Source organism: Hyposmocoma kahamanoa, unplaced genomic scaffold, assembly GCF_003589595.1.
Source record: "Hyposmocoma kahamanoa isolate Upper Pololo Valley unplaced genomic scaffold, ASM358959v1 93, whole genome shotgun sequence".
In the NCBI taxonomy this organism is placed as follows: Eukaryota; Metazoa; Arthropoda; class Insecta; order Lepidoptera; family Cosmopterigidae; genus Hyposmocoma; species Hyposmocoma kahamanoa.
The window spans coordinates 1-24731 of NW_020654810.1; the positions used below are offsets into that span (position 1 = coordinate 1).

Here is a 24731-nt window from a genome sequence, read left to right on the forward strand (position 1 = left end):
GGATATTCTGTATCTATAGTATTACGGCATCGGAATAGACTTTTTTTTAATTTGTAGGCAACGGTAACGTTTATTCAGCCGCAGCAAGTACCACCAGGGTACATACCAGCTACCTGTATTGTACTGTAATATAATATAATTATACTGTGTTGTAATTAAAACTGTTCGAATTTATAATAAATAAAACAAGTCTTAGAAATTCTTTTTAATGTTATTTATTGAATTTTTTGTTTTTAATTTTTTTCTTAAATTTATTCAATGTACACACAATGCTACAGGTTGCTGCCATTTACAGACAGCGCCTCGTAACAGAACGTGGTCTGTAAAGCTGTTGGTTTTTCCATTTAAATCAACAAATCCAACAATGTCGTCCTTGTAATTTGAATATGTTAGAGCAGTTTCTAGTGACATTTCATCAAATAGCACTGTACACAATCTTCTTTTGCTGTCCCAGCTTTTTACCTGTAATTTTATAGTAAAATATAAGTTTTTCATAATTTTATTACATACTACCAATATTTACAACACTTGCTAAGTAGTTATTAAATATTTACCTGATTTTTTATAAGGTCGAATATTTGTGGATTTATGCCAGCACCAATATTTAGTTGGCTTATCAAGTTCTTCAAAGTTGATTTTGAAGGCAAAATGAATATCTTTTGGAGAAACTTGTAACATTTTGGACCTTGCTTGTAAATTGAAAGAGCAATAAGTTTCTCTTCGGTTGTAAACCTTCTGGCCATCTTTTTTTTCATGTAAAGTTTCATTTGCATTGACAGAACATTTCTCGACAATGGGTTCATCTTATTTAGAACTTCTTCTAAACACTCAGTTTTACTGAAGGCCAGTCAGTGCCCTTTTGACTTGTGTGTTGTATTCTTTTTGGTTTCTAACCTTTTTATGTTCATTGTATAAAAGTTTGCACCTCGGTGTTAAGGCCTTTACATTCTTAATAAGCCTTCTTTTGACTACTTTTCGTGGTGTTTTACATATTGAGGCTAAAAAGATACAGTACATGTTTTATAAAATATAATAAAAGAAGTAAAACTAGTATTCCTGTTAACAAACAAAATATGTTCGTGCTTTCATAAACAATAATTATTTATTCAACTTCAAATATTACCTGATGCATAGTGCAGTGCGGAACTTGATGATGCAACGGGCACAAGTTGACCTGGTATTGTAGGCAAGACATATGTATCTGCAATGAAATAATTCATATTAATATGCTTCTTCTTTTGCGATCACATAAAACATAGAAAAGGATGATACACATACCAGAAACCTCAGTTTGTGCACCTTTATTAGGTTTTTGCTCATAAGGTAGTGTATACGAGTGATCAATGTGTCGCTTCCTTGAGTAACTGTGGTCACTGAATATATCTAAAAAAATAATAGATAATAGGTCATTAACACATTACAGAAACAGACACCTTCAATAAGTCTAGAAAATGAAATTTCTCTATACATAACTGCCAGTCAGTGTGATGTACAGTCAACAGCACATCAAGCTACACACTGATGAATCTTGTTCCATAGCACTGGGGGCGATATTCGAACTAAAATGTGTAGTTTGATGTGCTGTTGACTGTACATAGTTTGCTTTATACCTATTTAATAAAATTTTACATATACGTATAGACTAACAATCGAAAGAAATTTTCAGTATTTAGGTACTAGAAGTAAATTTTACCTCTTTCTCTGGAGGCAATTGATGGTCTTCCCGGGGATATCTCCCAGATCCGTAAAATAAAGTAGGGTAAGCTCCAATCTTCAGATGATTTGACGCTGTGTGAAACCTTTGCTCGAAATGTTTATGGCAAAACAAGCATGTTTTTGGTTTCACCCATAAAATTTTCACTACGTATACACTTTAACCACTGTATTTTCCTTTCCTCGTTCTTGGGAATATGATGCAATTTAACGTCCTGTCGTAAACTATTGCATTCGGGTGCACAACACTTTCGATACATTACGAAAACGCCGGCGAAGCTGTATTTGTAGATTAGAAGAGGCGGAAATTAATCAACGCAAACACTTTTCATCAATACAAACAAGCACAATGTCAATAATACTGTATTTGTGGATTTAAAGGGCGGAAATCAATCAACGCAAACGCTTCTCTTCGACACAAAACAAGCAATATGGCGCCCGCGCAAAATGGCGTCTGACTGTAAGAAGCGCGCGGGGTGAAGATTGCAGAGAGGGCGAGAGGGAAACGTCAGTATGCTAACGTGCACTGTCATCACTACGCTTTAACTTTTTCTTAGCGGCTTAACGGGGCGTAAAAAAAAGGGCGCCAAGCTTCAAAGTAGTTTGCTTTATTTTAATTAATTTTGAAAAATTACTTTTAAGCCCTTTTTGATTACAAATTACTGTCGAATTTACTTGCATATCCGTTACTATTAATTGGGTAAATGAGTGTCTCCAGTGACGGCATCGTCCGTCCTGGAAAAAGGAAAAACGATGAGAAGAGTGACTTCGTAGAATCTCCTCCCACGAAAATGGCGGCAAACTTTTCTCGAACCCGTAGAGGACTTTTCAGAGATTATAACCACATTTACACCGATAATGATAAGAAAGAGTATACAATCCTACTTTCATCGAACAATGGCCAAAATAACAAAATGGATTTACTCAAAGTTAATAATGTTTTGAAAACTACATCTGGAGTTATCTACGTCAAACAGGTCGGACCTGCACTTGTTAAAGTATTTTTTAACAACAAGAAGGACGCTAATAACTTTTTGCTTAACAAAAAGGCACTGGAAAAATTTGAATGGTTAGCAAGAATTCCATACAATAATCTCGAAAGCCAGGGCATAATACGAGCACCTGTTGATATTTCTGAAGAGGATTTATTAGAAAACTTGAAGGCTGCAACTGATATCATCGGAGTCAAACGTTTCAACCGTAAGGTCGCAGATGACTCCTGGGTTCCAACACCGACAGTCTTAATAACTTTTTTAAGTTCAACAGCGCCTGATCACGTCACGTTCGATCATATTTGGTTTGATGTGAAGCAGTATATCAAGCCGTTACTTCAATGTTTCACATGCTACAAATTTGGCCACAGCAGAGGGTCCTGCAAAAGTAAGCAAATCTGTTCAATTTGTACAGGAAATCACTTCTTCAAAGACTGTGACAACAAAGACACTGTCAAATGTGTAAACTGCAATGGCTCACATACAGCAGTTTCAACACTTTGTCCGCAAAAAGCTGCAAAAGTTGCTGAAATAAAAGGGAAAATAAAAGGTAATGTAACTTACGCCACAGTTGCTGCAAAAGTTAAAACTACTTCCGATTTGTATTCTAATCAAATTCCAAACAAAAGGGCTTTATTTAGTGATGTAATTAACTCCGTTGACATATTGGGTGTTATGATTAAAACTGTAATAGATGTTGTTAAATTACATAATACGAAAGATACTAGTAGTCCAGATCCTATCTCTGCAAAATCTATAAAAGAGTTGTTGATTACCAATTTTGCTGCACATAAATAATGGATAGCACTATTGGTGTTGGACAATTAAATATACTACAATGGAATTCTCGTAGCATCTTACCCAAATTAGACCAACTCAAAAATTTTGTTTATAGCAGTGATGTAGATATAGATTTGATCCTCCTCAATGAGACTTGGCTGAATCTTAATAAAATTTTTAGACTACCTGGTTTTAATATAGTGAGACGTGACTCTGACCATCCACATGGAGGAGTTGCAGTGGCAGTTAAGGACAAGTATAGTTTCTCCACTATTGCAACATCTTCAGATTATCATTTTCAAAACATATTAATCTCCCTCAAACTTCATGTATTTTCTGTAGACATATTATGTGTGTATATGCCTCCTCCTCCCAACGGGAAATTTAGAATTCAACAGTTATCAAGTGCATTGACGAAAATCGCTAACAGACATTATTTAGTTATAGGAGACTTTAATGCTCATCATACTTCATGGGGTTCTAGAAATAATGATCGCAGAGGTAATAGCTTACACTCACTAACAGAGACCCAAAACCTAGTCTGCTTAAATGACCACACCACCACTACCTTGGCTCCTTTTGGACAGCAAGGTAATGTCTTGGATTTGGTAATTGCTTCGCAGTCGATAAGTTCCAGTTGTTCATTATCGGTTCTTGATGACCCTCTCAGTAGTAATCACTTCCCGCTTTTATTGAATGTTATTTACAACACCGGCTCCACGGGTGCTGTCACACGAACTCAACCCAATTATGTATCGCCTCCGATAAATTCTTTATCTGAAATTAATTTTAAAAAGATTGATTGGTCTAAATTTACTGAATTGTGCAATGAAAGATTTTCTTTTAATCCCAATACAGATCCATTACAAAATTATAACAACTTTGTTTCTAAATTAGTTGACATTTTATTGACATTCCGTAAAAAAGTATATCCTTGCCACAGAAAACGTAAACCTTTACTGTGGTGGAATGACATATGTAACCAAGTTGTGCTTAGAGCCAAATTGGCATTGAACTCGTTTAAAAAGTATCCCACTATGGAAAATTTCATTTTATACAAGAACTTTGATGCTAATAAAAAAAAAAATCCTAACAGAACAAAAAATATTAGCATGGACTAACTTATGCTCCTCTTTTAATCGAATGACTCCCACTAAAGTTATTTGGGACTATATTAGGCGATTCAAATTCTCTAAACTAAATTCAACCGCTAATACTAATACACTTTTTTTGGAAGATCCAGTTAATGCTTTAAACTTTCTCAACAAAATTGCTTCTCGCGACAGCATCGCCATTGATATGCGTGAATTACAAATTTATTTCTTATCTCCTGGTGCTGACTCAGCACAATGGCTCACCTCTAATTTTCAAATGCATGAATTTGATGCTGCTCTCATGTATAAAAAAAATACTTCCCCGGGTCCCGATTTCATTCCTTATTTAGTGATAAAAAAATTACCATCCCAAGCTAAAATCATTCTTCTTAAAATTTTTAATCAATTATGGCTTAATAATTCTATTCCCCCTGTTTGGAAAGATCAACATGTTGTTCCAATTCTTAAACCGTACAAGGATATTCATAGCTTAGATGCATATAGACCCATCTCGTTGACATCGTGTTTTTCTAAATGTTTTGAAACTATGATCAAAAATAGGTTAGAATGGTATATTGAAAGCAACAGTTTGATTCCGGAGTTCCAATTTGGTTTCCGCAAAGGGAAATCCACCATGTATAACTTGGGGTGTTTAATAGGTGATATAAAAAGGAATATGAGGCGTAACAAATACACTCTTGCTGTTTTTTTTGGACATCAAAGGCGCATTTGACAATATAAATCATGCATATCTTATCAAGAGTCTCTCTTATCTGGGCATTCCAGGCCCCATTCTATTGTGGATATTTTCATTCTTAAATGGTAGAAATATTTCTTTAAAAATTAAAAATAATCTTTTTGGCTGTAGAACCACAAATAAAGGTACTCCTCAGGGTTCCGTTCTATCACCTTTGATTTTTATATTGAGCCTTGTTAATCTCATGAATCAAATTCCAATGTCTGTGAGATATTCATTTTATGCAGATGACTTAGTAATTTATCTCGAATGCGACAATATATACGTTGGACAAAAAAATATGAACAATTGCCTTTTTACATTACATAATCTATTGTCGACCCAATTAATGTTAGAAGTTAATACAAGTAAAAGTTCAGTCATGCTTTTTGCGGCAAAATGCTCATTTACGCCCAAAATTTATTACAATGACTGTTTGCTTCCAGTCCAATCTAAAGAAAGGTATTTGGGTATTATATTGGATCCTCAATTAACTTGGGAACCACATATTCTACATATCTGCAAAAAGACTGAGTTAGGCTTAAATATCCTTAAATCTCTAGTGGGGTTGAAATGGGGAGCTGATCCCAAGATTTTAAAAGTCTTGTATATTGCTGCCATTCGCAGCCACTTTGACTATGGATGTATGTTTTTTGCCGATGCTGCTAACCATTTACTCAGAAAGCTAGAAATAATTCAAAATAGAGCTTTGCGAATAATTTCAGGAGCTATGATGTCTTCCCCTATTAATTCCCTTGAGGTAGAAACAGGTGTAGTTCCTCTTATTGTCAGGAGGAGCTTTTTAACTGAGAAGTTTTGTCTTAGATTAGTTAGCTGCGACAATCCTGTAATTTGTAGTTTTTTAGAAGACTATGATATTCCTGACTTTAATACAGCTCCTTTAACTGCTACTACGACGCTGAGCCAATCTATTGCATATCTAAATTTTGAATTTCAGAATGCAATTTATTGGTCTCCAAAATTGCCTTGTTTTAACTTCGACTTTCACTGTTTAATTATGGATATATTAGTAAATACATCAAAGTTTAGGAACAAATTTGAATTTTATGAGTTTATAGATGCTAAGAAGGATTACATTAAAGTGTATACAGATGGTTCTAAAACTAAGGATAGGACAAGTTTTGCTTTTTATAATTCTTATTTAAAATGCGGAAGAGTTTTTATTTGTAATAATTTATTTTCTATTTTTTCTGCTGAGGTTTTGGCAATGATTTATGCTATAAACTATATTTTAAATTCTAACTTTAGTATTTCTAAATATTTGATTTTGTCCGATTCTTTGAGTGCACTGTTGTTATTGAAAAATAAGATCATTGATAGCCGTGTTAATTACTTAATTTACTACTTAAGAAATCTAGTTAACGAAATGTGCAATAAAGGTTTCACTATAGAGTTCTGTTGGGTTCCGGGACACTCCGGTATATTTGGAAATGAACTAGTCGACACCCTAGCAAAATCGACAGAAAATGTAGACTACTGTGATTTTAAAGTTCCTCATTCAGACTTGGTTTTATGCCTTAAGGAAAATATGATCAAAAGATGGTGTCTCACTCTAAATTTTACAAGAGAAGTTAAAGGAAAGTGGCTTGCCGAGATAGTCCCGGTGCCTTCAACCAAGGCTTGGTTTGAAAGATATCCCACATATATAGGTAGAGATTTTATAACGACTCTAAGCAGACTTCGCATAGGTCATTGTAAGATCCCTGCACATTTATTTAGGTTAAAGTTAAATAGTAACTCGTTATGTACATATTGTTCCCATAATTACTGTGACCTTAATCATTTGTTTTTTGACTGCCCACAATTTTCTTTACAACGTCTGTTACTTATTTCTTTAACTCAAGACCTTCTCCAATATAAAACAATTCCCAGTACTGTACAGGAGTTTTTAAAGCACACAAGTTTATATAACGTAATATTTGAATTTGTAAATAGCACCTTTAAAATAGTGTAAGTTGTCTATATTTAATTTATTTTTTTAACTTTCATACTGTAGTAGTTAGTTTTTTTTTATGACATTTAAAACTCTGTAATAAATATAATAATTCATGTTTAGGCTGATGGCTTTGCCAAAGCCTTAATAAATTAAAAAAAAAAAAATTAACGGGGCGTGTTAGAAAGATTTAGTAGATACATCCAGAAAATAACGTATTTATTTTTATTTCTCTTGGCTTTTCGCGGTAAGCGTTTTAGCCACTTATAAAGTGTTTTGACATACTAAATCTATGGTTTTGACCAACTTGTTTTTAAAACGGGGAAGCTTTTCTAATATTGTGGAAAGTAATTTGGAAACGGAATTTAAAAGGAGAAAAATTTAAAAGGGATCAAGCGAGGAATTATGAAATTGAAATAAGCAAATGGTATAAATATAGAATAAATATTATATTATTATTACAGCAGTTCAATTTTTATATTAAAAAAAAACGATTATTCGGTTTTTTTTTACAATATCATGTGACGGGCCGAACAAGTCGTGCCCCTGATGGTAAGCTACACGCCTGTCCTGTCTTTATCAAATATTGCAGTGTCCTCAGAGTCACCGTTGCCAGACTAGGCGATTTTTCGCCACTTAGGCTACTTTAAGTGGTCGTGTGGCGACTAAAAAAGTGATCACACATGAAGTATAATGCTCATATTATGATATTAATTATGATAGTATAATATGATTGATATAATAAAAATATTTTAAAGTGATAGATCTTTCATAGATTTCTCATAGATGGCGCTACGACTATAAAGTCGTTGAAAAACCAAATACAAAGACACGACGTAAGCACATAGAAGAATTCGTGAGGTCCGCTGGATCGTTCCGTTGCTTAGTTGGTATAGCGTCTGCCACGGTAAGCTAAAGGACGTCGGTTCGAATCCGGCCGGATCGAAGGAATTTTTTCTAAGTGTTCGATCTTTGTATTAATAATTATAACAAACTAGTGGAGTAATTTCACAAAAAATTATTGAATATCAGCTCAATAAAAATTTAAAATACAGTGAATATCGACATCTCTCGCCAGGACTGATAGCTGTAAAGGTACTAACTGGGTGATAAGTCTTTCAAAGATTTCGCATAGATGGCGCTACGACTATAAAGTCGTTGAAAAACCAAATACAAAGACACGACGCAAGCACATAGAAGAATTCGTGAGGTCCGCTGGTTCGTTCCGTTGCTTAGTTGGTATAGTGTCAGGCACGGTAAACTAGAGGACGTCGGTTCGAATCCGGCCGGATTGAAGGATTTTTTTCTGAGTGTTCGATCTTTGTATTAATAATTAGAACAAACTAGTGGAGTAATTTCACAAAAAATAATTGAATATCAATTCAATAAAAATTTAAGATGAAACCTAATTAATAAGAAAGGCGCCAAAAAAGCCGCAAAATTTTTCATGTCGCAAAATAATGTGTCGATGTCGCATGTTGTGAAAATGTCGCTAAGGGTCGTATTCTAGAATTCTACTCAATGCTCAAGTCAACTTGAGTATGATTTAAAGCACTAGAAATCATACTCAAGTCCTTGCCATTAAGGTCCTATTTCCAGTGCTTGAAATCATACTCAAATCCTGACTTGAGCATTGAATAGAGTTCTAGAATACGACCCTAAGCATTCGAAATCATACTCAAGTCCCTGCCGTTAGGGTCGTATTTCCAGTGCTTGTGTTTCCAGTGCAATCCTGACTTGAGCATTGAGTAGAGTTCTAGAATACGACCCTGAATCTAGCGATAAAAAGTCGCAAAAAATTGGCAACACTGGCAGAGGTCTCTCGAAAGTTTTTTTAAGAGTTTGACTTGGATAAAAGTTCTTTGAGCCATGTCTTCGTTTAATTATAGGGATACTCACATTGACTTACAAATAAATGGACGACGGGTCTAATACAAAAACCACGAAAAAAATGTCCCAAGTCAATCTATTTAAACGTAGTGACATGTAAAGGAATATAAAAAGCTAAAACGTTGAATTTAAATTGTAATGTCATTGCAGTACTGCCGAATTTTGCTTGCAACAATTGAAAGGCGCAAAAAAACACCATATTCAGCTTCTATTGGAAACTTACCAAAATGCACCATATGTAGCTTCTAGTGAAAACTACTTGAACATAGGTATAATGGAGTAGCCTTTATTATTTATAAATAAATTTTATACGTAAATGTTGAATTTTATACAATGCCATTTATTACGAGCTAGGGTATTTGACTTGTTTTCTTGAGTTTCGAGAATTCTCGTACCCAATTTCTCGAGTTATTCGAGAATTTGTTTTAAAACCGTAAAAAATCAGCTCAATCAACTATAAAACTAAATGTGAACTTTTCGAAAGTTGTTTTGACCTGGGTGTTCTGAGTTATGCCCCGCAATAAATTCAATCGTTCGTGATCCCAGGTTCGATTCCCAGTAGAACCAATTTGGGAAAAGAACTTTTGTAAAATGGTTCTGCTCTGGGATTCTGTTGGTCTGATACTCATGGGGAGTGTGTACAGGGAGTTTCCTAGTTTCAGACCAGGTAATTGTCTCACAATAGAATACCAAGACCAGATCAATTTAGAAAAGTTAATTTGTTAAATTGATCCCACCGGTATCGAACCCAGGAACTTCTCATCCAGTGCAAACCGTTAGGCTATCAAGGTTGTACTATTTGTATTATTATGCATTGTTTGCATGTGAAAGTTACAAATTGTTTAAACTTTAAAAAAAATCCTATTTAATTTGCACTGTCAGTTTGCTTCAATTACCTTCTTTGTTTCTTAAGTTGGTGTATTTTGTCATTCATCCAACTTTTGATTTTGAATGCATTTTGGCGGTGTAAGATGTTCTCTGTTAATACTTGTCACTTTCTTCTTAAGTTCAAGCTATGTTTCCCGGATAAATTCCTGTATTGTCTCCTTTCTATGCACAGCTCACTCATTGATGTAATCACATACCAAAGCTTTAATATTATGGTCTTTTATCAAGCTTGCATCAGCTCTGGTTTCCTTTCTTTTCTTACCATTTTCTTAAGCCGTTTGTGAATAGTCTGAAGTTATACTGCGCTCAAAAACGTCACCACTTTTCTATATGCCGTAGTGCTTACATTGATTCAATATAATTATTACGGTTTATCACTTTGATTTGGTTGATTCCATCAACAGCCATAGTCGTACTGCTCACAATTCTTGCAATGTGTCTTGTGCTTGAAAAAGCACGGCTATGACGTTAGTACGGATATGCCGTTAGGAGATAATTACAAAAATTAAATGCGCGATATTGATTGCGCAAGAGAAACGTTTTCTAAAATAAACACTTAGGTACTAATTAATAATAAAAATAATAATAATCCCAATTGTTTTGTCCGCAAATGGGTTAATTCCAGTCAGCCTTTCTAACAGCTTGAGGCGGTTGGATTTCTGTGGCGTGTCGCTTCCAGCACAAATGCAGAAGGCGGTCCTGCTCGATACGGCACGTATTGTTCGCCGATTCTTGGACCTGAGTCCCTGACCCCGGCCGACTGTGCCATAGCCGGGAAATACCGCCTCTCCCATTTAAAAATTCAAAATTAGTCTTTTAGGCCTTGGGAGAGGCGAGAGATTAAAATAAACATAATAATAAATAATAACGCTCACACTCAACATAGCCCCGCACTAGGGAAACCCTGTGTCGCGGGTGCCATGGACACACACATAGACAACCACAAATTACACCCAAACTCACGAGAGAAATAAATGTAGGCCATACAAATATTTCTCCCGGCCCGGGAATCGAACCTGGGACCTCTGCGTGGCAGTCCGGCATGGTAACCGTTCGGCCACGGCGGCAGTTAAAATAATATTTATAATAACGCACACATTCTACATTGCCCCGCATTAGGGAAACCCTGTGTCGCGGGTGCCATGAACACACATATAGACAACCACGAATAACACCCAAACTCACGAGAGAAATAAATGTAGGCCATACACATATTTCTCCCGAAAAACCTAAAAAAAATTGTTTCGGGATTATGGAAGTTCATGCAAATGTTATTTCGGGCAAATGTATTTTCCATCTTCTGATTCGTAACCCCGAGCCGTAGAAAGAGTACAACAATATTTGGAAGTATTAGTAATATGTATTAAAAAATATTTTAATAATAACATTAGCATCAAAGCGACTCTATGAAATTTTTGTTCTAAATATTTCAAACGCTTGTGATTCAAACAATTAAAATTGACGTGATGGGTCTCGTTCAGATTTTTACGCAAGCAATGAGTCGGAAAGAGACAGTTAGCTATTTGATTATTTTGATTGCTTTTGTAATTTATATGTACGATTAATTTAAATGTACTTTAATAAATACTATATACACTAATGCATAAAATAACACTTTTAAATGATAACTATGATAACACAATGTAGTACTTACTGAAAGTATGATATACCATCCTGTTTTTTCACTTTAGTTGAGTAATTTATAAAACAAGGTTTTACCACACAACACGGCATCATTGTCATCATCGGCATCATCATTTTCATTTCGTACTTGATGACGTTACCAAATTGAAAAAACTTCCAGTCCGGTTTCAGGTTTTGTTTCCAAAAAAATGTACCTATACTATGTACTAATCCACAAAAATGAGCAAAATGAGCGCACCTAGTTTTGAGACCTCATAGACGCTGCAAATGATTTTAAAGATTGGTGGAATATATCTACCTCAGTGCTAACCTTATCATAATTTCTGAACTTACGAAACAACGGATCATTAAATGACACGTTGTATGTTGTTAGTGGCACATAAAAAAGTTTTTGCGTGCGGTATCTTCCAATCATAATCCCAACCCGCTCTAACAATTCACTAGCATCCCACACAGAGTTAACCAATTTATATAACACGGCAAATGTGTGCAAAGAGCGTCTACTCTCTAAGGTGTCAATTTTAAAATACTTTAATCTATCTTCGTATGATGAGAGCTTACGTCTTAAACCCATTTTAGTGTTTAAATGTCGCAAGAAACGTTCCTGTATACATTCAATTCTATTTTTATGTCGATCGTAATACGGAGACCAAATCACTGAGCAATACTCTAAGACACTTCGAATCAATGTATTATATAAAATAACAATGCTGCATGGATCTTTGAATGGCCGCCCAAACCTTATTAGAAAACCCATAATTTTATTGCACTTTGACACTATATAGTCATAATGCTGTCTAAAAGAGAGACTGGAATCAATCCACACTCCCAGATCTTTTATTACTGTCTCACGTTTTAATTCTACTTTTTTTTAATTTTTTTTTTATATTGTATGTGTATTGTAAAGGATTTTTTACGTATAAATGTTAGTAGATGATAATTGCTAACGTTAAGCGACATATTATTATTTCGACACCAATCTGAGAGCACGTTACACAACGATTCGCAAGAGTGGATATTAGATTCTGGAGCGTCATTTCATGACTATGTGAAGTTGGAGAAGCCAGTTCAAATATCCTGCGCGAATAGGAGCAGAGTGGATGGTGAAGACCGAGATGATATTTGTTCGGATGAGTTGAACGTGAGTGTGAAGGGAACTGTCTATGTGGCGAAACTAGCTGAGAATCTGTAGAGTGTAAGTACGTTAGTGAGTCGGAACTTTGTGGTAGTATTTTCGAAGAGAAGTTGTGAATTATATAAAGCTAGTGAATGTCAAATGAGCGGTAAGGTTAGGTTGGGTTGGTATGTAAAGAACAGAAAGGGATCTATGTAGTGAAACCTAATTCTAATCCTGACTTGTTTTCACCTTTAAAAACAACTACTGATGATGAAGTTAAACTATGGCACCGCAGACTTGGACATTTAGGACTTGGCAATATGAAATAACTACGTGACAAACTGGCGAGAGGTATATGTTTCAAGGATTCAAATTCAGAACAGTGCGTGTCGTGCTTGAAAGGTAAGCTAACGACATTACCTTTTCTGAAGCAAGAGAGTACACGTGCTACTGAAATTCTTGAATTGGTCCATAGCGACATTTGTGGCCCTGTGGAGACTGCTTCATTTGCACGGTATAGGTATTTCCTGACGTTTATTGACGATAATCCAAGAAAAACTTTTGTTTACTTTTTGCGGAACAAAAGTGAGGTGCATTCTAAGCTGATAGAGTTTAAAACGCTTGTTGAAAATCAGAATGGGTAAAAAGCTAAAAGTAATTAGGACAGACAACGGGAAAGAATACGTCAATGAACGCGTAAATATTTTTTGCGGAATAATGGTACTGTTCATCAGTTGACAATAGACTATACACCGCAACAAAATGGAGTGAGTGAACGAGCTAATCGTTCAATTGTGGAACGAGCTAGAAGTATGCTTGAAGAAGCGAAACTTAGCAAGAAATACTGGGTTGAAGCGGTCAATATCCCAGTGTATCTGAAGAACAGCTGTCCTACACGTGCTGCAAAAGGGAAGACGCCTGAAGAAGCATGGTCAAACAGAAAGGTTGAACTGAGTCCCTTGAAGGTTTTCGGCTGCCGAGCGTTTATGCATGTTCCAAAACAGAAGCGTAGAAAATTTGACTCAAAGACGAAAGAATTGCTATTTGTTGGCTACTTTGAAACAACAAAAGTATATCATCTTATAGATCCTGTAACACATGGCTTACACAAAGCGAGAGATGTCTTCTTTGAGAATCAAATAAGAGTTCATGCAAACGACTGTGATGAAATCGTGGAAGTGGTGATATTAGATGACAGCTGCGAGAAACCTATAATGACTCAAGTCGTTAATGCTCCTGAAACTCATCGAATGGAACAGCCTGAAGATTTTTTTTACTGTTAAGATGTTGAACAGCTGTATATGGAAAATATTGTTAGAAAAGAGTTACAATCAGGGGAAATGAGAAATGAAATTAGAATCAGTAACCCCAATGAAGGAGTGGAAGTTCTTGAATCTGAAGTTCAAAGTGAAGAAGTTTCTGAACTGAGATTGGAAACCACTTAATATGATGTTCCTGAAAGAAGATATTCTGTTATAGAAAGGAAGCCGAAAAAATATAATGATTATATTCTTTATTATGCAGAAGAAGATATGAAGACCGATGCTTTAATAGTTGACGAAGTTTTATCTAGACCGATAGAGATAAAAAGAGATAAAGCAATCCAAGAAGAGCTTGACGCAATTAACAAAATCAGACCTGGGAGTTAGTAGAAAAGGCTAATGGCTATTTCGTGGATTCTAAATGGCTTTTTAGAATAAAAAGGAACCGGGGAAGATACTGTACAGAGCTAGACTTGTTGCCAGAGGTTTTACCCAAATAAAGGGATTAAACTACAATGAAACTTTTGCGGCTGTTGTATCACAGTACTCTGAGATTGCTATTAGACTTAGCTGTGGAGAATGACTTGAAAGTGGATCAGATGGATGTCGTTACTGCGTTCTTGAGTAGAGTCTTAAAAGAGAAGGTGTATATGAACCAGCTTGAAGGTTTCGAAGAAATTGGTAAAGAATGACGTGTTTGTCTATTGAAGAAGGTTATTTACGGATTAAAGCGGGCTCCCAGAGAATGGTATGACAAATTACACAAAGTTTTGTTAGATATGGGTTTCAAGAGATCCGAAAGTGAACCTTGTGTCTATATAAGGAAGAAACAAAACAGTATGATGTTTATTGCGATTTATGTGGATGATATATTAATTTTCTGGAATGATCAAAAAGAAAGGACATCAGTAAAGAAGGAGCTTCAATCTAAATTCGAAATTAGAGACTTAGGTGAAGTAGATGTTTTTCTAGGAATGAAGATCAAACAACAGGGGACGTCTATACAGATCAACCAATGGGAGTATCTTGAGAAAATACTTAAGAAATTTGGGATGTGTGACTGCAAGAGAGTAAAGACTGCTGTTGAAACTGAGTTGAAGCTCGTGAAACCAGAAGATGATAATTACGTTTCACCAAGTGAACTGCCATACAGAGAGTTCATTGGTTCGCTGTCTGCTCGAGGCTGGACATTGCCTATGCAGTCATCTATTTAAGCTAGTTAATAGTTGTTACGATCAAAGACATTGGACAGCTGCAAAGCGAGTGCTTCGGTGCTTATACGGAACCAAAGACCTTGGGCTGGTATTCAAGAAAACGGGAAGAAAACTTGTTAGCTATGTGGATGCAGATCTAGCAGGTGATGTGTGTGATAGGAAATCTTACACTGGTTTTGTATCCATAAAAGTCGCAATTCTGTCGACCACGAAAGACGCAAGCAAACAACAATAGCACTCTCCAGTGCTGAAGCCGAGTATGTGGTTCTTTCGGACGGATGCAAGGAGCCAGTATTTTGGACTGCACTTCTTGCCGAGCTGACTGGGATTAATGAAGTTGTGGAACTACTCAATGATAGTCAGTCTGCGATTCAAATTGCTGGAAATCCCATGCATCATCGGAGGACTAAACACATTGATGGTGCGAATGGGTGAGGTACGCTTAGAGTATGTGTCAACACAAGAGATACCTGCAGATGTGTTAACGAAAGCATTGAGCAGAGAAAAGCATGAAAGATGTTTGAAAGGAATGCCCGTATAAGGAGTTGGCCTGGCTCTACTAACTCATTTAGGACGGAGTGTTGAAGGAGGTTAAATATTTTTAATTTGAGCAAACCTTTTTAGTATAAATAAGGATTCCTTTGTAATTAAAATTTAAATATCATTTCATGCTTCTATGCATTGACTTACAATTATATGGACGTCGGGTCCGCGCTAAAAAGTGTCCGCACTTGTAAGGCGCTAAAATCGTATACAGAGCGCGACACTCCGCTTTAGTCTTCATTTGTTCTACGGACAGCGCGATACTGCGATGACATAACAATTTAAATTTCGAATAGGTTGACTTGGGACATTTTTTTCGTGGTTTTTGTATTAGACCCGTCGTCCATTTATTTGTAAGTCAATGCTTCTATGTCGTTGTTTTTATGACATTATACTTTTGACTGCAGTCCTAAATCTTAGAGGATGGAAAAAAATAAAAGAAAGGAGCTGCCCTAAGTACAGAATCAACGTGCATATTACCAAAATTTGAAAGTTACAAATGGCCGATTTCTTTAGTGTTGTACCATAATCTATCGATAAGTCATTATCGACATGCAAATGTAATCCTAAATAAATGTGTTTTTGCATAATTTACTTAGATCTATTTTAATGTTTCTAATTCGAATGTCCTAGATCTCTGTGAGGTATCCATAAACTCTGGATTCCCCACATTATTTTTGGGATATTTGTCAGCAGCATCACTCTGTCTACGGCAGCATAAAAAAAAACAAAATGACAGAAAAAAACTTTGGTTTTTGAACGTAAACATGTTGTGACGTGATGAAGAATGAACCAATTTTATTTTGTTGTTGTAGTCACGTTGTAGTTAACTTAGTGTTTGGCATTATATGTCATCACCGTATTTGCCATAATTTTAATGTATATTAATTGGAAATCTGTGCTAAAAAGTTAAAGTGTGCATTACGCTTGTTCTGTTGTCCGTATTCTCTATTATTATTTTGCATTTTGATGAGTATATTTAGGGTTTCAGGTAGCGTTTTTGACAAGGACTAGTTATCGGTGGTTCGACTGAGTTACGAATACGTATAGCGTCAGGGCGAATATCAAAGAATCGAGTGAAACGGTGCAGAGCAAAACTCGGATGGCGATGGGCGAGGAGCGCCGTAGCTGAGGCGCGTCGTTGGCTGGGGCTGACGAGTAGTGATGGGCTCGGAGGAGAACGTATGCCCGCAGGCGTGGGGCGGTCGCGCAGGCGGGTTGGCGCGAGAACTGCGTCGGTTGGCAGAACGACCTCCGCCCGGTGTTAAGCTGCTGCTGCGCGACGACGACCTCTCCGCCATCTCAGCGCTCATCGATGGGCCAGGTCGGTACACATGGCAAGTGACGGTATTAGCAGATTAATTTCTAACCAAAGAGATTTATTACCTCTATAGCAATTCTTTTGTGAAAAGTTGCACATATATTGATACCTCACACTTAAATTGTTGTAGGGCTCAACTGTATGTTACCAATGGTTGAGTCGAGAGTTGAAATTAATATGGTGAACAGATTACATACATATAGTAGTGTAATTCTAAAATATTAACTTATGGAAACTTGTTACATTTGAAAATATAAATTATTGAATATTATTATATTTGACTGCCTCCGTGGCCGAACGGTTACCATGCCGGACTGCCACGCAGAGGTCCCAGGTTCGATTCCCGGGCCGGGGGAAATGTTTGTATGGCCTACATTTATTTCTCTCGTGAGTTTGGGTGTAATTTGTGGTTGTCTATGTGTGTGTCCATGGCACCCGCGACACAGGGTTTTCCCTAGTGCGGGGCTATGTTGAGTGTGAGCGTTATAAGTTATAATTGAAATTATTTTAAAATGAATTATTTATGTATGGTTCTATAGGTCGTTATTGCACCAAAGACGTTTAGATGTTCCTTATAGAATGCCTATGTCTTTCTGGACAGAAACGAATGGGACCAATATAGGTTAGAAGTGGTTAGACTGTGCTTTACTACCACCTTAGACACTTCGTGGTTTTTTTTTTATACAAATGGAGAAGTACTTCCGTGGACTACACTGTCTCTGTGGCCGAACGAACGGTTACCATTTGGGACTGCCACACAGAGGTCCCACATTTATTTCCCAGGCCGCAAGATATATTTGTATGGCCTACATTTATTTATCTCATGAGTTTGGGTGTAATTTGTGGTTGTCTATGTGTGTGTCCATAACACCCACGACACAGGGTTTTCCCTAGTGCAGGGCTATGTTGAGTATGTTGAGTATGTGTGTTATTATTATTATTCTTAGAATAATAACGCATAGAATGATAGTTTCATATCAAACGAACTGTCACAAGTGAGGCAAAAACCAAATTCATGTAGGCGTAAACAACTTGTATCTACGCTCGTCGGCCCGCACACAAATATACAAATAATGATGCCATGGAATAACATTTCCCTCAAAAGTGGGAAAATTGTTTCTTGCTTAACTCATCATTAAGTTAAAGGTGCTGATAGATTTGCCCGACATTGTTGATCAGGTGCCTACAGATGTGCTTGATTTTGTCGATCGTTACTGTCGATCGACAATGTCCAGTGACGAGTGCAAAATTTATTTTTGGTAATCCTTATGGAAATGGCATTTATATCTGAAGACACAATGACGGACACGACTTTTCAAATAAATGCAATATGGGAGTCATTTTCGAGGTATTCGAGGTGCTCATTACGAATATGGCACTCATTTCTAAATTGAAGATGGCGGGCACGATTTCTCGCATTTTAATTGCAAGTTGGGTATCGTTTTCAATGTATTTGGGGATGCTCATTACAAATATGGCACTCATTTCTAAATCCAAGATGGCAGGCACGATTTTTCAAATAAATGTTATATGGGTATCATTTTCGAGGTATTTGGGGATGCTCAATGTGAATATGGCACTATTTGTAAATCCATGATAGCGGGCACGATTTTTCAAATAATGGCAAGTTGGGTATCCTTTTCGAGGTATTTGGGGGTGCTCATTACGAATATTGCTTTTGTTTGAACTGTCGTGTCTGGCATCTTGGATTTAGAAATGAGTGCCATATTCGTATTGAACATCCCCACCAAATATCTCGAAAAGGATACCCATATAGCATTTTTTGAAAAATCTTGTCCGCCATCTTGGATTTACAAATAAGTGCTATATTCGTAATGAGCACCCCCAAATATCTCGAAAATGATACCCAGCTTGCCATTATTCGAAAAATCGCGCCCGCTACTAACAACTAGACAAAATTCCAATTAAAATTAATATTAATAATTCAAAACATTTTCCTATAATTAAATTACATCCACATCTTCAGCTTGTTTACTTTTAATGGAAAGTAAAAAATACTATTGTGTGGCTTACAACAACTTATGTGTGAGGTATAGATATAAAAAATATGAAGGCAATAGCAATTGATGTAGCTGAAATAAAGACAAGTTAATACATATTTTTGATTGTCATCTCAACAAATAGTAATATAAATAGTAGTCATAAAAAAAGCTGCTATTACTATTGACAATTGCCATTTTCTTCAACTTGTTTTTAAATGTCTGCATGCCTCGTTCTATTTACCCGTTGATACCACTTGGTAGGGCGGGGTGTACTGATGCCTGATGTAGTTTTTCTTCAAATATAAATTTAATCCCTTTGAACTAAATCCTTCCATTGTCAGAAACCAATTCATCTCAAAATTGTGGTATGAATCGAGCTCATCTCATAAATGGAACTATTTCTGCCTCCTGCTCCTAATCAATTCATACAGCAAATGCTAGCCATTTGCTGTATGAATTGATTAGGAGTAAAAGTGGTTTTCCTTGAAACCAGGGCCAGCAAAATCCATGTGTTTAAGCCTCCTCGGCTTATACCAGATAAACCCCTATATTGTGGATCTTTAGTTATTCCTCACTGATTCGGCAGTCTTCACATTCAGCCACCACCTTCTCTATTTTCTTGGACTCTGTTCCACAACAATAACCATTCATAATCTGATGACTCACAAATCAATAACAAATCTTTAGTTAGGTTGTATCCAACTAAAGTACTATCCAACGACAGAAGGTTCTTCGCGTTTTTAAATGCCTCTTGTTGTTTGGCAGCCCACATCCATGGTATCTTCACGTCCAGCAAACTATACAATGGTTCTAATGGGAATGTTGCCTTGTGGGCAGGTAAAAATTTCTCATACAAATGGTAGTCCCAAGAATGCTTTCAATGTCCCTTTGTTAGTGGGTGCTGCTTTACTTGGTACTTGGTGTAACGGGCTGGTATCCGCAACTCGACGTCAAGGCACCTATTTTGCGTGTGGTGGGTGTACTACTCCTACTCGTGCCACCCAAGCTCCTCCAGGAATCTCGGTTTGCTGAAGACTACGGGGAGCGACCTTGGCACTCCAAGGTACTTCGCCCTGTAGTTGGCCACGCCGGAGCACTGTAGTAGGATGTGCGCAGCCGTTTCCGCCCCCTCCATGCACGCTCTGCATAGAGGGCTGTCTGTGATACTTAAATTGAAAAGGTATTTTGTATGGACCATGACCCGTTAGGGCGGCAGTTAGAGTGCGAAGCTCTTGCCTTTTGAGTTTAATTAAAATTCGAGATAGACTGGCATTGAGCGTTGGGAGTGCTTCCCTCGCCTGTCTACAAACCGTAAGGGTGGTCCATGTATTATTATGTGAAGATGTGTTCTGGACCATTGGTAGGAGAGGGACACTATGGGTTCTGGTCCTACAGCAACCGTCTCCGACCATTTTCTGGCTAGTTCGTCTGCTGCGTCATTGCCACGTGAGCCGCTGTGTCCTTTAATCCACTGTAGAGTTATATGGTTTTGTATAAATACCTCCATGAGTGCTTGATGGCATTTATAAATGAGCCCTGAGTTTATATCATAGCTGTTCAGTACTTGAAGTACTGACATACTGTCGGAGAGTATTCGAATGGAGTGATTCTTTATTCTTCTCGCTATGATTGCTTCTGCCGCAAACTTGATGCCCATGCATTCAGCCTGGAATACTGTGTTGTGGTCACCAAGCGGTGTTGATATCCTGATATTGAGTCTTCCGAGAATACCCCAGTACCTGTTAATTTGTGAATTTGTTTTAGATCCAATAGCGAAGACGCGGACCTCTCTGGGGTTCAATCCTTCGTTGGGCTCTTCAAACAATTGTATCTTGTATTTTTTGTCAAAGATGTATTGTTTTGGGAGCCTATCCACAGCCGCCTCCAGTAGCGGTTCCTCATTGACAGTCTTATAAAGGATTTCTGTATGTGGGGTCCTCATGTGCTTCCAAAGGCCGGCTCTGTTTAGACGCACTGCTGTTGACGCCACTTCCTGTCTGATGAACAGTGGGAGGGGTCGCAGGTCCAGCATCGCTTCGAGGGCCGCAGTTGGAGTTGTCCTCATGCAGCCGGTCGCCATGCAAGCGAGTCTTTTAATTTGTCCAGCTTGTCGGTTGCGGTCGTCAGTTTGGTTCGTGGTCACCATACTATCACGCCGTAACTGATCATGGGTCTTATCACCGCTGTGTAGAGCCATAGTGTTATCTTGGGTGAAAATCCCCATTGTTTACCTACCATTCTATGGCACTGCCAGATGATAGTAGCTTTTTTAATTTTGTTGTCCAGATGCTTGTTCCAGTTTAACTTGTTGTCCTTTATTACTCCCAAGTACTTGACTTCGATTGATATCTGTAGTTCTGTACTGAAGAGTTTGGGTAGTAGGTAGTTACTCAGTAGTCTTTTGTTTGTAAACATTACTAGTTCCGTCTTTGTTGGGTTTACCGATAGTTCGTATGCTTTACACCATATTTCCACAATCCGGAGTGCAGCTTGTGTAATGTCGCAGAGTGTATTTATTGGCTTAATTTCCTGTTACCAGTGTAGCTATGTCATCAGCATATCCTACTGTAAAGAAATTATCTTTCTTTAGTTTAATGATGAGGTCATTTACTACCGTGTTCCACAGCAGAGGCGACAGTACCCCTCCTTGAGGGCTACTCCTACCCCTTCGCTACTATGGCCCATGGCGTCTCATTTGCTGTTGTTTTCAGTGGATTTGCCTTGGCTGTATGCATGTTAACCAACACGCATACAGCGTATCCGTGTACATACCACGTTCATAAGCGCTCCATCCCTCATGAGTGCTGGTTTGCCCTGAATCTTTTCTACTTTATTGGGAGATGGATGAAGTCCGTCAGCATTCAGCATATGACCCAAAAATAATTATACTCTGGGAGGAAAAGATGATTTTCTTAATGTTTACTTGAAATCCCATGCCTAGGAGTTTATTCAATACCGCAACTAATCGTTGGTTAAGCTCTTGCATAGATCTTACTGTAATAGCTACAATATAAATATACTTCCTCCGCTAAGTTTCCAAACGCCTCTGTTGGTGGTAGAAGAGTGTATGTGTCAATATTTATTAATACGTTGACCGTAGAACGGTAATCTCCGCAGATACTCAAAGATCCCTCATCTTTCTTAACAATTCTCAAAGGAGTGGCACATTTAGAATATTTGATTGGTGTCAAAACGCCTCCTCAATCATTTGACGCAGTACGTCTTTCGCTTGCTGCTTCAGCGGGAATGGTACAGGACGCGCTTTCATTAACCGCGGCACCGTCCTGGGATATACGTGCAATGACACTTATGGCCCCTGAATTCACCCAAACCTTCTTTAAAATTACTCCACTAGTTTGTTATAATTATTAATACAAACATCGAACATTTAGAAAAAAAATTTTCCTTCCATGAGGCCGGATTCGGACCGACGCGTGACGTCTTCTAACAAACCGTACCAGACGCTATGCCAAGTAAGCAGCTGAAGAATCTGGCTTCACAAAAAATAATTGAATATCAATTCAATACAAATTTAATTACAATTAATAGCGATATCTCTAGCCAGGGCTGGTAGCTGTTAAGTTACCTAAATGTGTGATGAAATATTTTTATAGATTTCTCATAGCTACAGCTAAAAGTCGTTGAAAACCAAATGCCGGCAAACAAGTTCAAAGAAAAATCCGTGAGGTCCGCAGGTTCGAATCCGGCCGAATTCTTTCGATCTTTGATCTTTGTATTAATAATTATAACTTCTTTAAACAAATTCCGATATTTCTTCTTCCATGTAATTAGTCTATCTTCTTATCAACACACACCAACCAATACCCTGACCCTGACTTGTCAAACTAGTTTCTACCAAGCAACCTCAGTCGAAGAAGAAAATTTAGAATACCAATGAAGTAGACAATCTGTATTTACATGGAACATAATAGTAAACATTTCGTTGATCAATAATTCAATAATTAACTAAATTACTATTTGATTTTGAAATAACAAAGTAAATTTATAGCAAAAGCTGTGGAGAATGTATTGTGTTATTTGCAATCTTTTTTTTCTGAATAAATAAATGAACAATTTTACGTAAGAAGCAACATAATAAATTTTTGTTCAACTAGACCGAGATGACCATATCTGAATAATACATTGTGGACTGACCCATATGTTGAGGGTGTAGGGTTTCTAATTGTCATGCATGACCCACAGATATAATTTAAGGTCGTTCGCGTAAGTCGCTGTGAGTAAAGCATTTAGAGATATTATTCTAGTATAGGTCGCAAATTAAAATCTCGAGAGAACCTCTGTGGCCAAATGGCTGCATGCTGGTCTGCTATCCAGAGGTTTGATTGAGCCGGGTTTGATTGCCGGGCCGGGGAAATGTTTGTTTGGTATACATTTATTTTTCTTCCTCAGTTTGGGTGCAATTTGTTGTTGTCTGTGTGTTCATGGCACTCGCGATACCGTTTCGTGTACCAACCCCCGTAGCATGGCTACGCATGATAGTCGCGACGCGCGCGATATAATTGAAATAAGCGCGCGCCATTGGCTGTCCCAATCAGGTCTAATTTAGATAGCGCGCCCTTATTTCAATTTTATCGCGCACGTCGCGACTATCATGCGTAGCCATGCTGCGGCGGCTGGAACCCTTACAGGGTTTCCCCAGTGCGGGGCTATGACTGCGTGCGTTAAAAACTTCCACTTAACTGCATAGCACTGAAGAAGTTCCAGTGAATTAAAACCTGTTATAGATGAAGGACGGGGACTTTGTCGGGCTGCCGGCACAGTCTTTAACAAAGAAGTTATCGGTCTAGCTTTCGCGCGGGTCGCACGGACCGGCAAAGCGGACTCCCCGAGAAGAAATAGTATCCTATATCGCAAAGCCATCTCCGGAGTCGCAGGCACTTCTCCGGCGGAGAACCCGTCCCTCAGACGTCGACCCGTTGCAGCGGAGACCCCGTACGAGGGCGGCGTGTTCCGCGTGCGGCTGCAGCTGGGGCGCGGCTACCCCGCGGCGCCGCCGCGCGCCGTGTTCGCGACGCGCATCTTCCACCCCAACGTGTCGGCGGCCGGCGAGGTGTGCGTCAACACGCTGGCGCGCGACTGGCGGCCGGAGCTGGGGCTGGCGCACGCGCTGCTGGCCGTGCGCTGCCTGCTCATCGCGCCCAACCCCGACTCGGCGCTCAACGCGGAGGCGGCGGCGCTGCTGCGCGACGACTACCCCGCCTACTGCGCGCGCGCGCGCCTGCTGGCCGACATCCACGCGCGCGCGCCCGACGCGGAGGCGGCCGAGGGGGCCGAGGGGGCCGAGGGGGCGGGGGACGCGGAGGGGGCCGACGCCGACGACGGCCCCAGCGCCAAGCGCGAGCGGCGCGCGGCGGGCAAGGGCCGCGACAAGCGCCGCATCCTGAAGCGATTATGAGTTATGTTCCGTTGTGTGCGTTAGTGATATTTGCCTGTGTACCTTTCAAACTCTAGTAAACTATGATTGTAATACTTGTTTTTACATTCTCGTTTTCGAGCACCTCGCAGAAAGTCGGCTCGTCCTCTGGAAAAGAGAGGACCGAAGCCCCGACGGCGGAGCGC

The 24731-nt window shown here is 38.3% G+C and overlaps 1 protein-coding gene and 2 long non-coding RNA genes across 4 annotated transcripts; 1 reads left to right on the forward strand and 2 right to left on the reverse strand.

Annotated features, from left to right (window-relative positions):
* Window positions 1–322: 322 nt before the first annotated feature.
* Window positions 323–2280, reverse strand: LOC113237331. Its single transcript, XR_003311028.1, has 5 exons — window positions 1694–2280; window positions 1279–1383; window positions 1124–1201; window positions 555–998; window positions 323–462 (listed from the first exon to the last, which is right to left on the reverse strand). It is a non-coding gene; the product is annotated as an uncharacterized LOC113237331 (long non-coding RNA).
* A 19-nt stretch (window positions 2281–2299) lies between these two features.
* Window positions 2300–4441, reverse strand: LOC113237332. Of its 2 annotated transcripts, XR_003311030.1 has the most exons (4): window positions 3672–4441; window positions 3270–3390; window positions 2836–3085; window positions 2300–2448 (listed from the first exon to the last, which is right to left on the reverse strand). It is a non-coding gene; the product is annotated as an uncharacterized LOC113237332 (long non-coding RNA). The 2 variants fall into 2 exon arrangements; XR_003311029.1 differs by having other exon boundaries at window positions 2300–3085.
* A 12236-nt stretch (window positions 4442–16677) lies between these two features.
* LOC113237610 (ubiquitin-conjugating enzyme E2 S) lies at window positions 16678–24567 on the forward strand. The gene is made up of 2 exons (XM_026474202.1): window positions 16678–17151; window positions 24095–24567. Exons 1-2 carry the CDS (start codon window positions 16992–16994, stop codon window positions 24565–24567), a joined length of 633 nt encoding a protein of 210 aa, XP_026329987.1. The 5' UTR covers window positions 16678–16991.
* The last annotated feature ends 164 nt before the right edge of the window (window positions 24568–24731 follow it).

What these genes read in the sequence shown, in the direction of transcription:
- LOC113237610 (XM_026474202.1), top strand. Translation starts at nt 16,992, where the DNA reads ATGGGCTCGGAGGAGAACGTATGCCCGCAGGCGTGGGGCGGTCGCGCA. An exon ending in AGCGCTCATCGATGGGCCAG is followed by an intron (nt 17,152 to 24,094) that starts GTCGGTACACAT and finishes GACCCGTTGCAG; the next exon opens with CGGAGACCCCGTACGAGGGC.